This window comes from Haliaeetus albicilla, chromosome 9 (assembly GCF_947461875.1).
Source record: "Haliaeetus albicilla chromosome 9, bHalAlb1.1, whole genome shotgun sequence".
Taxonomy (NCBI): domain Eukaryota; kingdom Metazoa; phylum Chordata; class Aves; order Accipitriformes; family Accipitridae; genus Haliaeetus; species Haliaeetus albicilla.
Window position 1 is genome coordinate 9,539,879 of NC_091491.1, and position 16,003 is coordinate 9,555,881.

The window sequence follows — 16,003 nt, forward strand, 5'->3', positions numbered from 1 at the left end:
GGCAAGGACTCACCTGGCAGTAGTGGCCACGGCACGAGCGTGGCAGCTCGAGCGTGGCAGCTCGAGCGTGCCGGGCAAACGCACTCTCCGCAGAGAGGTGAAGGTTCCCTGCCTTTGCTGCCTGAGCAGCCTGGAGAGAGCTCTCTCATCGCTGTTAAGTCAAACCCTGCTATTTAAACCAGTCATATACTGGCAGCAGCAAGCTAGAAAGAGTAGATACAGAAAATAATGCCTATCCCTAGTAAAAGCACTGGATGTGCCATGTGCAGGAGAAGTAGGCTTCAGCCTGCTGTGGCAGCTCTGCTGAGAGCACCATGAAAGGCTCTTTGTATAACGCCGTTACTTTCACCAGGACCTTCTGCTGTCCCACAGCTTGGCTCCGATTGCATCTCTGAGCCTGCAAGTGATGGAGAGCTCAACCGGTCCTTAAAACAACCCAGCATGCTCTATGGAGCAGAAACCACCCCAGCTGAGGGGGCGGAAAACACTCGTAGACAAGGTTTCACCCCAAAAGGCTCACAGGGGCAGAAGCCCCTGTTGTGAGGCCACAATACCTGCTCTGCCCATCACCTGCCAGGCCCAGGAGCAGGCTCACGTTCCCACAGAAGAGTGAGGTGGCACCATCCAAACTGGAGAGCCAGGTGCGGCACAGCCCTGGCACTGCTCCAGCCTGCTTGAGGCCCTGGCGACTTTAGCACCAGGCTCAGCTCCCACAACAGAAATCAAGCTGCTGCCCTGCTGCACGTCTGAAGAGACAGCCCAGTGGGCTCTAAGGCTGTCTTCCCACTCCCAACAAACCCATGTACCTGTGTGCTCGCCTTGCTTCCCACCCACCACACCTGCATGCCGCTTCTCCTCTAGTTCTGCAAGGGCAGTGGTACGAAGTCCCAGGATGTGCTACTTACAGGCACAGAAAGAAGGAAAGAAATCTTTAGTGAAGACAGTGTTCAGATTTGAAACCCCTGCTCCCCTTCAGAGCACCTCCGGATCATGAAACACGGATGGCCCTGACCTGCTGGCCTCTTGTATGCTGCATTTGCATAATACACGAAAAGTCATCACTCAGGAGACATCTGGAGGGGCTTATCTGGGATTGAGGTTTTAACAAGGCAATGAACCAGCTTTCAGCATTAAATGGCAGAGGAAGGGCACCATCCCCAGTGCCAACAGTCCCCTTTGAAGCAAAGGCACCCTTTTTCTTGGAGACAAGATTGGCAATAATAATTGCCAACACCTTCTGACTGGGAACAAAGACTTGCAGCTCTTCTGCAGGCTGCAACAGCAGCTCTTCCAGTCAAGGCCCTACAACAACCTTCAGATTAGTAAGCGGCTTGGGAGAAAAGGTCCAGCAGGATGAGTCCAGCCCTAAATTGCCCAGACAAGCGCAGGAGCACCACACAGAGATGCAAGCACCGGCCTTCACAGAAAGTCTGATCTGTATTGTCCTGGCACGTACCTGCAGCCTAAGCCTCCGTCCTGCTTGGGGACCAGCAGCTTCTGCAAAACCTGCTGAGGCTGGAGGCCAACAGTTAGCAAGTGTGAGTAAAAGGAGAGCTTCCCTTCACACACTAAGGGACCTTGGAAACCTTGCAGAGCTCCCCTTCACCTCCTGCCCCCATTTGTGCCACTACCTGAAGGGTGCTTGACTTGCAGAGCCCAGCTCCGCTCCACCTCCTCATCCAGGACACACAAGGGCTGTGTCCTCCAAGGCAACAACTAAGTGCTCTCTTAGTCCCTGAGTGCCAGAGGAAGCCAGCTGTGAAGGCAGAAAGCGAAAGGCTGGGAAAGGAAGGACATTCTCTGCCCAACCCTGCCAGCAGGTGGGCACAGTAACTCCAGCCCTCACCTGCTGCTAACAGGAGCCAGCGCACTCCTTAAGATGCACGGCAGACCTTGCAGGATCACTGCTGTGACATGGAAATGAGAAGAGGGCTGCACCTACCCAGGGGTCTGCAACTGAATGTGTCTGCATTGCTGCCAACAGCTGTCTCCTAGGGAGTTTTATGCCATTTGAGAAAAGAATCACTGCAAAAGCAGATAAATAGCCATGGGCAAATGCAGCCCTTTGCAGCTCTTCTCTCACTCCTTCCAAAAGCAACATGACATTTCCAGTGCCCTTATCTGTGTCTGGTGGCACAGACCCACCTGTGGGACGAGAGCCGAAGGCACAGCAGAAACAACCCTGCTCCAGGGCCCTTCACTCTGCCAGCAACCGCCCGCTTCTGACAGGAGCCAGCACCAAACTCCTCTGCAGGAAGGAGAGCACTTGGGCCTTCATGGGGACTGCTCCCTTGGATGCTGGGAGAGGAGTCAGGGCCAGCCACCTACACACACCTTCCAGCCTCCAGGAGCAAGGTGGTCAGCGGGTAGGAGTGAGGAAAGGAGGGAGGAGGCTTTAGAGGCAACTACAACATGAGTAGGGTTTCAAACACTTTGAGACTCAGCTCCCAGCAAGAACCAGGTACCGAACACGCTGGAGAACCTGGTCCTGGCGCTCTCCAAAGCGGCGATGGCATTTTGGCATTCAGGAGCCTGGGGATAAATAAGCAGATGCGATTCCATGCCATCACCTTCACAGACTGCTGTAAGCCTGCTGGTAACAGGTGCCTTGCATGGCTACACAGAGCCTGCTGGCCTGGCAGACCAGCAAATCAATCAACCATTTCAACTGTTTCACTGTTTTATTGATGTCCCTGTGCTACCACAGGGGCCATCACCCCTCCTGCACCCAGCAGCAAAATGGCAAGAAAGCTAGATTACAGTAGTTACTGATGACACCCGAGTAGCCAAATTGGATATATTTGACCCCAGAACATGCATGTGCAAGCCCATTTAACCCCAGGCATTTAAGAGACAGCATCTCCCAGACTGGAAAAGCTGTGAGTACTGCTGGGCCTGGGCAAGACAGAAGTGTGCCTTTAGGCGTTACCTCTGAACCTCCCACAGGGCTTGACTGCACGACTCAGCAGTGCCAGCACACCTACCGCAATTCACCAAGAAATCCAAACAAGCCTCTTACTTCTGCCTTGGGAAATCGTGGAGACAGGAGTCTGTGCTCCCAAACACAGGCTGTTTGGCATTGCCACAGAAGAGAGAGTAGGCATCTACCAGAGCCTGGAAGGTATGTGACCTCCTGAATCTCCCTGTGCCCTGTGCTGAACCCTCCACATTGAGTCAGACCTGCAGCTTTAGAGGTCAGCATCATGGAAGGTTTATTTAAAGTCATGGAGGACATAAAAACTATAGTTAAAAAAGATATTAAAACAGTCCTCTGAGCCATGCTAGCCATGCCAGGCCTGGGTGAGTCCATGGAGTTTACTCCTGTGGCACTGGAGTTTTTTTCTCTTTTCTCTTCTTTTTGGCTTTGCCCTGCTTCTGCTGGTTGGCTTTGCCCTGCTTCTGCTGGGTCTCCTGGCTGACACTCCCTTTGGTTTTCTTGGCAGCTGGAACCTGCTCGGCTTCATTGCCTGCATCACCTTTTCTTTTTCTGTTCATATTCTTCTTCTTCTTCTTCTTCTTGTCAGCCACAGCATCTCCTCCATTAACAGCTTCCTCCCCACTGCCTGCCACTGGCACTCCATTCTCCCTGACCCCTTTGTTCTGATTCTTGAGTTTGCTGCTACTGGGCACAAGGCCTTTTTTCTGCTTGGGGGTTTCTGTTCCCAGGAGCTGCTCCTCTGGGGCTGCTGGTTCTCCATCTTCACTAGATACTGGTGCTACCCCATTCTCCTCGATGCCTTTCTTGCGATTCTTGCGTTTCTTGGTCTCTGGCAGGAAGCCTTTCTTCTTCCGCTTAAGTGGCTCTGCTTCTTGCGCAGGCTTATTGGCTGTCTTCTCTTTCTTGGGCTTCCTGCAGAGAGAATGCCAAAAATCAAGAGCAACTTAGTTTACAGCCAGAGAGCAGTGTGACCCATGCAGAAGCACAAGGTGCAGGAAGCACAGGCATGCTGCAAGGATGAGCGTTATCCCTGAAGCTGGTCCTCAGTCTGCACAGGGACTGGTTAAATGAACAGTGGGAGCCAGACCAGGACTGAAGAAGGTACACAGAGACTTGAGGAAGAATCCCCATTCCACAGACCAGATAACACTGTACTTACCACCTTCTCAAGCACACCTGCTTGCGGCCCCATGCAAGGGTACCAAGACACTGTCTGTCCAAGGTGACAGCCCCAGCAAGACCTTCGCTGTGCTAACAATCCCAAGAGGTCTTCCAGCAAGAACCCCCAACAGCCCATTCCAGTCTCATCCAGGCAGCGTTTGTATGCAATGCAAGACAGCCACCTGCTGCTACTGTTCTCTGACAGAGTCCATGAGCAACTTCACCACCACCCCGTCTATGCTGCTCTGCACCAGCTCAGTCCCCAGAGAGGAGTCCTGAAAAGGAACCAGGCTCCAATTCCATGGCCTGGTTTTCAATGTGAAGCTTTTTGGAGAGTTTTTCAAGCTGTGTCTCTTCAGGGTGGAAAAACACTATCCTGACAACCTGATGTTAGCATTTTCCTCTCAGCACTTCCAGCAGGATCCTGTGCACAAACCACACCTGCCATAAGGCTTGTTCCAACTTACCTGCACAAAGATCTCTGCGTGTCACAGCAAGATGGCACCAACAGTGACGGCAGGCTGCACCCCTGAACCCCAATCCCTTCCTCAGACAGCATGCACAAGCTCAGCATTTCCTACCTTAGCAATCGCCCTCCTAGCTGCAGTCTCTAGTAGCTCCTAAACCAGGCCTTATCCTTGTGCCAGCCCTGGCAGTCCGATGCCAAGGGACCTGTGTGCGACTGGAAAAGGGCCTGGGACTGTGTCACAGAGCTGGGTGAGGCCACTGTGCCCTGCCAGCCCTTTCAAGACATTAGAAGGGGCCACAACAACAGCTTCAGCTGCCTTGTATGATTCCTCCCTGCCTGTGAGCCCTCTCACAGTGAGCCACATGTAAGCATTTCCCTCAGAGCCTCTTGCAGGGCTGAGATACCACAGACCAGGCCACCCACACACCGGGACCGCAGCTTCCAGCCATGAGCAGAGCACCCAGCATTCCCTAATGCTGTGTGTCTCACTAAATACTGCCAGCAGGAAGGGGAAACAAAAGTTCTTATTGCAAGCTATTGATAGAAAAGAGGAAAAGATCCTACGTTTTTTTTTGCCCTGGGGCAAAAGTCAAATCCAGCTGCCATTGTACGCAGGAGCACTAAAACATAAACACTGAATGCTCCCCAGCTTTCAGAGCTGCAAGGCAACCACTCCAAGCATCAGCTGGGGATCCAAACACTAAGGAGCCCCAAAATCACCAGAGAGGACTGAAGGTCCTGGCATGTACTCTCTGGTATCCAGTCACTTCCCAGAACAACTATTCCAGAACTACTTATTCCCTCCAGCCTCAAATTGGCAGAATCAATCCATAGTGATGTGGTAGGAGCTTAGTGACTCATCCTAGCCTAGAAATTCCTCTGCAACTTTGGTGATGGCTCTTAAGCCAGGCCACCACTTGGGACCGCTGACAGCAGGTACTGTATCCCTTGGGTGATAAACTCTTATCTCTACTGGCAAGATGCCATCAGATATCAGACATGCCTTACAATCCTTTCCCATCAAGGACCAATCCTAAGCACGTAAGCACCTGGAACAGTGAGCCTAGCATTGTTCCAAACAAGCAAAACAACAAGCGTTTCAACCTCACCAACCCAGGAGCTCCACTGAACTCAAACTCTAGCCTGAGCAGAGTGCCTTGACTTCCTTTCTGTTCCTACTTCCCCACATCAATGAAGACAAGTAGGACAGGCAGTCAGTCCCCCAGGCAAGCCAAGAAGCCAGAGTGCCAAGCATACATACGTGTAATTCAGCCAGCGCATGACATTCCAGTAGAGAGAGTCAAGACGTGCCGAATTCCCAATGCCTTCTGGCTGGTTCAGAGCTACTAGCACTTTGTCCAACTCCGTCAACTTCACACGCAGCTTCTGCAAGAGGCAAGTACAAACAGGCAATCCGCAGAGTGAATGGAGAAGTGGCACTCACAGCAGCAGGGCAGAGGCCATCCTTGAGATAAGACTATGGCAGGAATAACCAATCCTGCCTGGCTTCTCCAAGCCACTGCCCTGAGCCCATTTGCAACACCACTTCAATTTGGGGGCAAAAATTGGCAAGTCACACCATGCTATCAGGTACAGGGTTTGCTTGAAAATGGTCTCTAGCATGAGAGGCATGAGTCTAACAGCTAGAATTGTACTGGCATAAAAGGGACTGAAAGGTCCTTTGGTCCTCTTTCCTTTTCAGTCCATGGCTGGGAGCAGGGGAAGACGACACATGACTATGTAACTATCTAAAAGAAAAGCAGCAGCATTTTCAGCCTAGTTTCTAAAGGACGCAATCATTCTGCCTCTGGCTGCCTCTACAGCTTCCATAACCCACTGGATAATTTCAGTAAAACCAGACAGAATGGGGCGTCTCAAAGGCTATTCAGTTCCTACAAGAGCCTTGGAAATAATCTCTCTCCTCCACCCACTTTCCTATTAGGTCTTCACAAAGAAACAGGCTGTGGTGTGAGCTCGGTGCTTATCAGTAGGAAACTGGGCTTCAGCAATTCTGCTGCTTGTGGTATTTTGCTCCAGTAAATAAGACCATGTTGGAGACTTATTTTGTCACCTACAGAAATTCTTCTCATGTTCAAAAAAGCCATTTTTCATTATGGAAAACAAAGCCCAGAACAAAACTTCACTCTTGCTCGTAAAGCTTGAGACTTAAGGCTCAGTTTCTGGAAATTAAAATCTCTGGAGTTCAGTGGAGAGGACAGAGCAATCATCTGGGACAAAACTCAGCTCGCCCTCACTGTATCCCAAGCCATATTTCTGCTGATAAGAAAGAAGATGCCACATGTGTTTGCAGAACACTGCACAAATCCTTCAACGAGTGCTTGAAGATCAGCTTACAAGAGCTATGGATCACTCCTTCAGACATGAGGGCTTTTCTGTCCTCAAATCCAGCTAGGCATTCCCTCCAGTGGTACCTTCGGTAAGAAATGAGGTGGGATGTAGTGATGGAGCAGTCACAAGGTAGAACGGGCCTTGGCGGGATTCAGAACAGTCATTTGCCACACATCAGGTCACACACTCACCTGCTCCGTCACAGTTTTGAGGAGGATGTTCAACAGCTCCAAGCTCTTGGCAACTTTCTCTTTATCAGCCTTCACAATACACTTGCCAACCATTTTCAGACTCTGCAAATTAAATGGGGAGATGGAGAAGAAGCACGCATTAGATGGGAAAACAAATCACTCTTCTCAGGAGAAAGCAGAAAATGAGTAATGATCGGCAGGATTAACCTGTCACCAAAATAACTCTGGAACACAAAACCCACCAAACTCTGGAAATGCTCAGAAGGGTACATGGTGGAAGCTGCTGATGCCCGGGTTAATTAAGAAACAACTGGACAAAATAAGAGCAAGCATACCACAAAGGCACAACCCTGCTGCTCTCCCTAGTTTCTAAGCTAAAGCACAACTGGAGACACATTGCTGCCTCCTGGAGAATAAGAGGAAAGACAATATCCGCCCCTGCCCTGGAAAGGCCAGGAGGCTGCCAGACAACAGACTCACCTGAGGGACAACAGTTACTCAGCTGCAGAAGCCAGGATTTACATGTAAAGTGCTAATGCAAAAATCCATTAACATGCCCAGGAAATCCCAGTTTCCAGCACTAGTACAGGGCTTGTCAATCAAGCTTAAATTCACTCAAATGACCGAGAGAAAAAAAATCTCATCTCTCTGTGTTCCCTTTATGTGCTGCAGGGTTTCTGAGACACTGAAAGGTCTGGCTTAGAGGAAAAGAACTCCAAAGATAGGCCAAGTTATTTACAAGTGGAGAAGGGCAGAAAACAGCCATAAAAAGGCAGCTGGATCAAAGAGGCAGCCCAATGGCTCAGGGGTACTGATCCTCTGCCTGCAGCTGGTCCCCGCAGCCCCACTTACATGGTAGTTTTCTTCCGCACTATATTTCTGTGTGGATGCACACACCACAGCAAGCCCCACAGCTTGCGTGGATTACACTAATATGAGATAGGATGTGCAGTGACAAGCTTATTGTAGACAGTGACGTGCCCCATCACAGCCTGTTTCTCTAGAGAAGGCTGCACTTGTGGCCAAGCCCACCTTTGCTTGGAATTGGAACATGTCAACCCTGCCAATGGGCAAGGGCCACCCCAGGCTCAGCATCCTCGGCTCCTCAGGCAACTCGCATCGCCAATAAGTCACTGCACCAAACCTGTGCCCAGCAGTGGAAGGTCATAGTTCTCCAGGAGATGCAATTTCTCCTATTAGACCATCTGTTGCTTTTGCTCCATTCAGACTAGAAATAATTTTAAGGACTCTGAGCAAACTATTTTCCATCTACATCAGCATAAGGCTGGCAAGTAAAGTAAAAATCCTCACAGACACTCAGAGAAGCAAGAAATTTATTCCCCAAAGCAAGCTCTTTCAATAATGATGCCCACAACAGAAAAATAATGATGGCCAGCAAGAGTATAAGGAACAGTTTTAGCAGAAAAAGTGGGGAGACAAGATAACATATCTGCAGGAATGGCAGCTTTCAAGCAGAATTATTTACTATCTGTACAGGACTCCACACCATCCGAGTGCCTTTTTCAAATAATAAAGACACAGTTATTTCCTGACGTGGGTGGTCCACTCAAGCCCTGTATTAGAAAGCCACCATGTTCTGCTTGCTGGAATTCATGCTGCAACTTCATCTGACTATCAATAACTTGCTAATTACTCTCTCCTGATACAGATAGATGCACTGTAACTCTATTCCAGAGCTGTCATTAACCTACAAGGTCATACAATTCAGCAGCTCTAAAAGCTCTAAAGTCTCTCAGGTGAAATGAGAAACAAATATACGGGGTGTGATTAAAAAAAAAAAAAAAAGAAAAAAAAACTTCACACATAGGATATAACACCCCATGGGCCATGCACACTCCATTTATTAGGCTTACCACAACTATTAATAATAATAAATAATAAGCATCATCAAATCAATAATGAAAACAAAACAGCCTGGTTTGCATAAAAATGCTCTTCACAGTTTGAAGAACAAGATATTGCCACGCTAACAGTCATTACTTGTGGTTAAACTAGCTTTCAGAGAGGCTATTAAGTTGAGATCCCTGTTTTGCTAAGTTGCATTCAAGTTCACAGTGTGAGAAAATCACTATGGATTGTCAGCTCTTCAGGACAAGAGGGATCAGGGCAGTACTGTGAGAAGGAGCCACAGTAAAGTTAACTGTCATTTCATCTTTTTAATATACAAACATTTTGGAATTAAGAAGGTGTTAAAAATAAATTGCATTTTCTCTTCACTGTAGATGAGTGATGTAGATGACTGCATTTAAATTGTGCTGGCCTGACTCTCTTCTTGCTGCCACCCCTACTTCCCAGCATTGCCCCGATGCTTTGAAGGGTTTGAAACGAATCCTACTGAAGTCAACAGAAAAGTCCTATAGCTCTGAACAACACCTGAGGGGCTGATTTTCAGCAGTCTGCAAACAGTTTTGGTTTGGGAAATTGGGACCTGCATCTAGTTTGGGGTGCCCAACCAAATTCATGCAGACCTGTAGAATAAAAAGGGTGGCTTGCCCAGCTAGAGATGGAAGGTATCACTGGTCTAGCAACATCAGTGCTGTAAGACTAAGCATCTATATTAAAAGCAGTGTTTTGCATGCATCTAGAAACACAAGCACAGTTCCATCAACATAAATAGCCAGAAGCAATCCAGTACAATTTAAGTGCTCTGCATAAATAACTCCCTACTGAAATGGATCACTTTTAAACAGCTCTCAAAGACAAGGAAGGAACAAGGAAGAGGGTGGGGGTGGGTGGAGAAGCCAAAGGAGCAGTAAAGAAGCAGCAGATGCGCACAATTTTCTCTGGTCCAGAAGCAGAATGGATTGGCTTTAAGGAAGCTGGCTTCAGATAAAGTCTGAATATCTCTCAATACATGTTTTTGCCCTTTCCCTTCTGCTACAAAGGGTGTAAAAGAAATTTACTTCAAAGAGCACAAACCGCAAGCACCTCTGTATGTGGTATGGTTGAGACAGTCAAGCCTCCGTAAAGACTCGAGTCCAATTCCTGCTCAGCTCAGTGTCCTGATCTCACCACCAGTGTCTCAGAGTACTTCCCCATTACACATTACGTGAGATGGTCTCTTCTGTCACGCATTGCTTTGCTCTTTTCCTCCCATAGCTGGGAGTGTAAACAGTGAAGCATTTGCTTCCATAGGATTTGTGTTAGCATGCAACATCGATACAAACATGCTGCGCTCTGGTTACATAAAAGAAGCTGACTTTGGAGTGGGGCTGCTAGCAAGCCTGGGGGAACTGCTCCCAGGGAATGAAAACCCAAGTCTCTTCAATGGGAACTGGGTCCAAACCTCAAAAGCAGCTTTCCCAAGTATTTGTTGTAACTTCTTACTACATAAGGTACCGACCATTGTCTGTATGTTGTGGGTTTGCACAGCAGGATGCTTTGGTCTGCTCCCTCACTCAGCTATCTAAAAGATGAAATTAGCACTGCCACTCCAATTGCATAGGTGTCCTGGTTTCGGCTAGGATAGAGTTAATTTTCTTTCTAGTAGCTGGTATAGTGTTATGTTTTGGATTTAGTATGAGAAGAATGTTGATAACACACTGATGTTTCCTGTTGTTGCTAAGTAGTGTTTAGACCAAGTCAAGGATTTTTCAGCTTCTTATGCCCAGCCAGCAAGAAGGCTGGAGGGGCACAAGAAGTTGGGAGGGGACACAGCCAGGACAGCTGACCCAAACTGGCCAAAGGGGTATTCCATACCATATGATGTCCTGCCCAGTATATAAACTGGGGGGAGATGGCCAGGGGGGTGGGTTGCTGCTCAAGAACTAACTGGGCATCGGTCAGCGAGTGGTGAGCCATTGCATTGTGCATCACTTGTTTTGTATATTCCAATTCTTTTATTATTATTATTGTTGTCATTCTATTATTATTATCATTATTATTTTCTTCCTTTCTGTCCTGTTAAACTGTCTTTATCTCAACCCATGAGTTTTACTTTTTTTTTATTCTCTCCCCCATCCCACTGGGGAGGGGGTGTGGAGTGAGCAAGCAGCTGCGTCGTGCTTAGTTGCTGGCTGGGGTTAAACCATGACAGTCAGTCAAACATTTTACAGGCCTACCATGATTTCATTTGGAGAATGTATAAAATATAATCATAAAATTAAAGCAAAAGCTATTATGTAACAGATGGCAAACTGCAACACATGGCAAATGTGCCTTAAAAAGAAAAGGAATATTTCAGTCATCTGCAGCATCCTTAGGAGAGCCTCAAACACTGATTAGATCACAAAGAACTTGCACAAGGTTGGCAAGTAGCTCCATTTTACATAGCAAGACTGAGGCACAAAGCAGGGATTTTGCTTCCAGCTATGCTACAGGTCAGTGGTGGTGGGTTAAGGGAAAACCCAGAAGAACTTGACTAACCACCTGTTCTGTGATTCAACTGCCATGTGCTGTTCACAAAGGTATCAAACTCCCCCTGCCCTCTGAAAGCATTACCAACCTAAGAGTCACATAACCCAATCACTCAATACTAAAAGCAGAGAGACCACGTGTCTTATAGGCAACAGCTACACTTGCATCACTTGCTGATAATGTTGTTTTTCTCCCATTTTCTGCTTCTCTTACTCTGCCCCTTCAGTAACGGCCAGTCCCACTTTATAGGGAATCTCAGTTCCCGTTACAGCTCAGTAATACCTGTGATGTTTAATCATGCCTGTACATCTGAGCTGTCAGCAGATCTGGGCAGGTCATTTTCCAAAAGGAAAAAATATGGAGGCAGTTTTCACAGCTGGAACTCCCATCTCATCTCAAGCCAATACAGCAATACAGTTCCTGCCTCACCCTACATGGATTCAGCTGGCAGAGATGGTTTTGTCTTGTTATGTCAAACATGCTGCTTCTAAAAGCCTCTGACTGCTTCTGGTGGAGGGCACTCCTGGATCCAAAGTTCTCTGCTTCTAGGATTTCTACAAGGAGAACAGCACACCCCCAGCATCTTACCAATCAGTGTTTTTTTCTTATATTCCTAATTCCTGTATCACACATGGAGGTATCCCAGCTACTGCAGGATCCAACCTTTGTTCCATCCATCACTGCACTTCACAGCATTCCTTCATCTTCACAAAGTATAAAACAAGTTTGTTAGAGCACAGGAGGTGAATACCTGCAGTAATTCAGTCATACAAGTAGGACAGAGGGCTGGCAGCTAGTTAACCACACAGCTCCGTGCCTCAGTTCCCCACATAGGATTTCAGTCTAAGCCCAAGACTCCCCTGAAACCTAGCACACAGCAAAAAGTAGTGCATGTGCATCTAGGGCCAAAGTCAGCATCCCAGCCACTGCCCAGCTTTCCATGCAGGGGAGATAGCAATATGCTGTTATATAGAGCCAGGCAACGTTTCTGGAAGTCTCCACGTTCACACCCAACTGCAACCTCAGCTTTCCTGCACCTCTGCCCCTTTCACAGGCACCACAGTGGGGGGGACACTTAGCCCAGACGTACAAGACACAGCAGTATCTCAAGAGTGCAGAGGAGCGTTCTGCTACCAAGAGACGAGCACATTTCCTAGCTGGAAGTTTGAACACCATTTAATATTTATGCATTCCCAGCACATCCTTCAGCCTATTTCATTGTTCAAAACAAACAGCCCTTCCCCTCCGTGGGATCAGCCTGACAGATCATCACTGCTCCCTGAGCTGGAGAAGCCCGGCCAACCTGCATTCTTTCTGCACGCTGTGCTATCTCCATCCTTCCCCCTCCTCCCCCATAACAGACCTGATGCTGATGGATAAATGTGCAGATTCATGGCTGAATACAGTGCCAAGTGCCTTCTGCAAAACACATACCTCCACCCACTCTGCACGACCTTACACCCCCTGGCACAGCCCAAGGTTGCTAAGGTAAACTCTCTTCTCCAGCCGCAAACAGTTCAGCAAAATTTCCACCCTACTGAACGTCCACAGTCACGACAAGAAAGCGCTTGAGATCTGATCTCAGCATGCTTACTGCTTTCACACTGACTGTGAAAGCTAAAGCTTTGCCCTAGCTCCATGCTGCATGCAGGGTCCCAGAGCAAAGACACAACCTGGCATTTTGCTGCCGTTGTGGCTTGGGTCCCTATGGTGGAGTCACACCCAGAGGGGCCCCAGCAAGTGGGTTTGGGGCCCTACAGGCACATGCCCATTATCTGAGCCAAAGCACAAGATTTCCCATGTTAACATACAGGTAAGCTGAGAGGTTTGGGAGGGGCACAGCCTTTCTCTGCTATTTAGAGGCTAATGACAAACTGACAGCCAAATGAAGTATTTTAGTATTCTGTATGCTCATAGCTCCTGTTATTATCCGATGTAAGCACCTTGCCTCACCTGTAATTACTCTCACATTTCTTCTGAGAGGTAAGAGGTAAGTCAGCATCATTCCCTGCATTTCACAGAGGCTCAGAGAGGCCAAGTAACATGACTGAGTCACGCAGACCATGACAGAGCCAGGAATCAACTCTGAGCTTCCCAAAACCCAGACAAGCCACCCCCAAATACTTCCTTTTGTGACAATATTCACTATAAAACAGAAGAACCCAAGCTAGAACTTAGGGCGAAATCATGGAAGACGAAGAAGGGAGGAGGGAAGAGTATGCCTCTTCACATTAGTTTCCATCCATCCACAGAACCAGATCCATTTCCAACTCCACATACACAAGGTACACAAGCACACAAGGAGAGGTTCTCACACCACCCACCTGAACAGCACAGCAGCTGCTGCCTAGAGCACTTAAAAGAGGAAAAAAAGCACTGACTGTCCCTTCTCACTTTGTTCTCTCACTAAGTTTCTGAAGACTGAAAGTATAAATGTTCAAAACTTTTTTTCCTTCCCTCTTTAGCAGAAACAAGTCATCAAGAAATGCTCACAAAGGGAAGGGAACCACCAAGTTTCTGCTTGTCCCTGACCAAGAGACAGAGGGAAGGTAGGGAACTAAGCAGACCCACATGCTGAAGAGTATAACTAAAGGGCTTTTTTTGCAATGTTTATTTTGGCTGTTATTAGAGGAAGGAGCCCAAAAATCCAGAAGCCATTCTCACAGAAAATGTCAATGCTTTCCCAAGTTTAACAATCTGATTTTTTTTTTCCATAGACCATATGAAAATGTAGCAGGGAAAAACCATACAGGACAGCTGAGGGAACAGAGGAGAATGAATTGTCCACAGAGACATCCAGTATTCCGAAAGCATGTCAAAGATATCAGTTAAATCACTACTGGCCTCATTTTACAAGCTAAGAGGCTGAGAAAGGGCAATGAATTAAGAATTTATAAAGATGGACAGATAAAAGTTCAGGCAATCTTCAAGAAAAAAAACTGAAGAATGGCTTTTTTAGAGATTTGATGAAGTCACTGTTAATAATTTATCTCCCTACAAATTAAGACACCGATAATCAAATGTGATGCCCTTCAGAAATGAAGGGCATGTCTACACTGGAAGGCTATATAGTGTATTCCTCTCTCCCCCACACGTTCTGAGTGGCTCCAGCTAGTTATTTTAAATCCCTAGCTGAACAACACAATAGCAACAAAACCCTCTAATGCCATACAATAAAAGTCTTCAGAGAGCATACAGTAACTTTCAAATTATATGAGTCTTGGAAAAGAGGTCTTGGGTTATCTATACCATCCCTTGCACAGGCCATGTAATCCCCTGTCTGTCTATATTCATGCCTTTCTACAGAAACACAGTTGCCTGCCCAGTCCAAGTCTACGTAACCACCTAAGTGGAAGGAGGAATCACATGTGTCTCATTAGGATTAGGTGTATATTTATCTGAAAGTCTCCAATATTGGTGACTTGGAGTGCTTTGCTCTTGCACTAAACTTGGGTATTAGTTTCTGTGAGCATTTTTTACATACCAGGATGCCTTGATCCCATTTTGGTTTCAAACAGTCAACCTGAACACTATCTGCTCTGTCTGTCCCTTATGACATTGACAAAACAAGAAAAGGAAAAAATAGTAGTAAAGTTGGGCCCTTCTTATGATGTACTTACTGAAGAAGACAGACAAAGGAATCCCTCAGGAAACTGCTGTGTACAAGCCAGAGAAAGCAGTTTTAACAACAGTTTTCTGAGGCTGTTTTGTTTTGAAGTTGCTCAGCCATGAAAATATACATTTTCTGGAATACTCCTCAAAATCCTTTCCTACTTCCCCCTGACCTTCACAGCGTAACTGGGAGTTTCAGCATAAGATGGGAGTTACACAAAGCACCTCAGTTCAGGAGGGCAAGCCAGTCCCTGGGAAAGGGATGACATAAAAAGGTAGTGAAACTATGTATTCAGATCCTGGAGCTTCCTGCCCCAAATCTGTCAGTGAATTACTAAAATATTGGCAGGGCTTCAAGATCACTCTAAAGCCAAGACAGCAATTTTGTAACATATCAGAAGGAAACCAGAAATATATCTAACAACAGGAACAAACACCGAAATGTGCCTGCAATGACAACTGGGAGAGCTGAAAGACCAAATTGAGAGGGGCTTGATAGAGTCAAAAAGACAGTGTGTGTGAGCCCTAGCAGCAACCCCACAGAGATCCCTCACCAAAACTGCGTGACAGTGCCCTGCATGAAATGGGGAACTTGGCCCTCTCTGGTCTGCCACTAGCCTCATTGCATGACTCCGGGCAGCCCGAACTCACAGCAGCCAGCATCCTCCTTAGATAACATGGGGACAGAGATTGCTATCCAACATGCTGGGCTGTTCTGAAGCCAAGTTAAGAAACAGTCAGATTGTCCATGCACAAAGAGGGTCTCTGGGATGTCTCAGGAGAGCCAAGTTTGATTATTGGCTCAGCTCCCAGCCAAGCGCATCACCTGTAAAACTGGGTGAACGACTTTAGTAAACTAAATACATCAGCTCCTGGGTTTCTGCAAAATACTTTCTTCATTACATC

At 47.3% G+C, this 16,003-nt stretch overlaps 1 protein-coding gene across 2 annotated transcripts in view; it reads right to left on the reverse strand.

Moving 5' to 3' along the window:
* Positions 1 to 3,187: 3,187 nt before the first annotated feature.
* Positions 3,188 to 16,003, reverse strand: part of MYBBP1A (MYB binding protein 1a) — a 62,385-nt gene continuing 49,569 nt past the window's right edge. For both annotated transcript variants that reach the window (XM_069791469.1, XM_069791468.1), the window contains exons 25-27: positions 7,109 to 7,210; positions 5,830 to 5,954; positions 3,188 to 3,850 (exon numbers count right to left, since the gene is read on the reverse strand). In XM_069791469.1, coding sequence (XP_069647570.1) covers positions 3,316 to 3,850; positions 5,830 to 5,954; positions 7,109 to 7,210 — 762 coding nt within the window. In that variant the 3' untranslated portion in view covers positions 3,188 to 3,315. The remainder of the gene's footprint in view (positions 3,851 to 5,829; positions 5,955 to 7,108; positions 7,211 to 16,003) is intronic.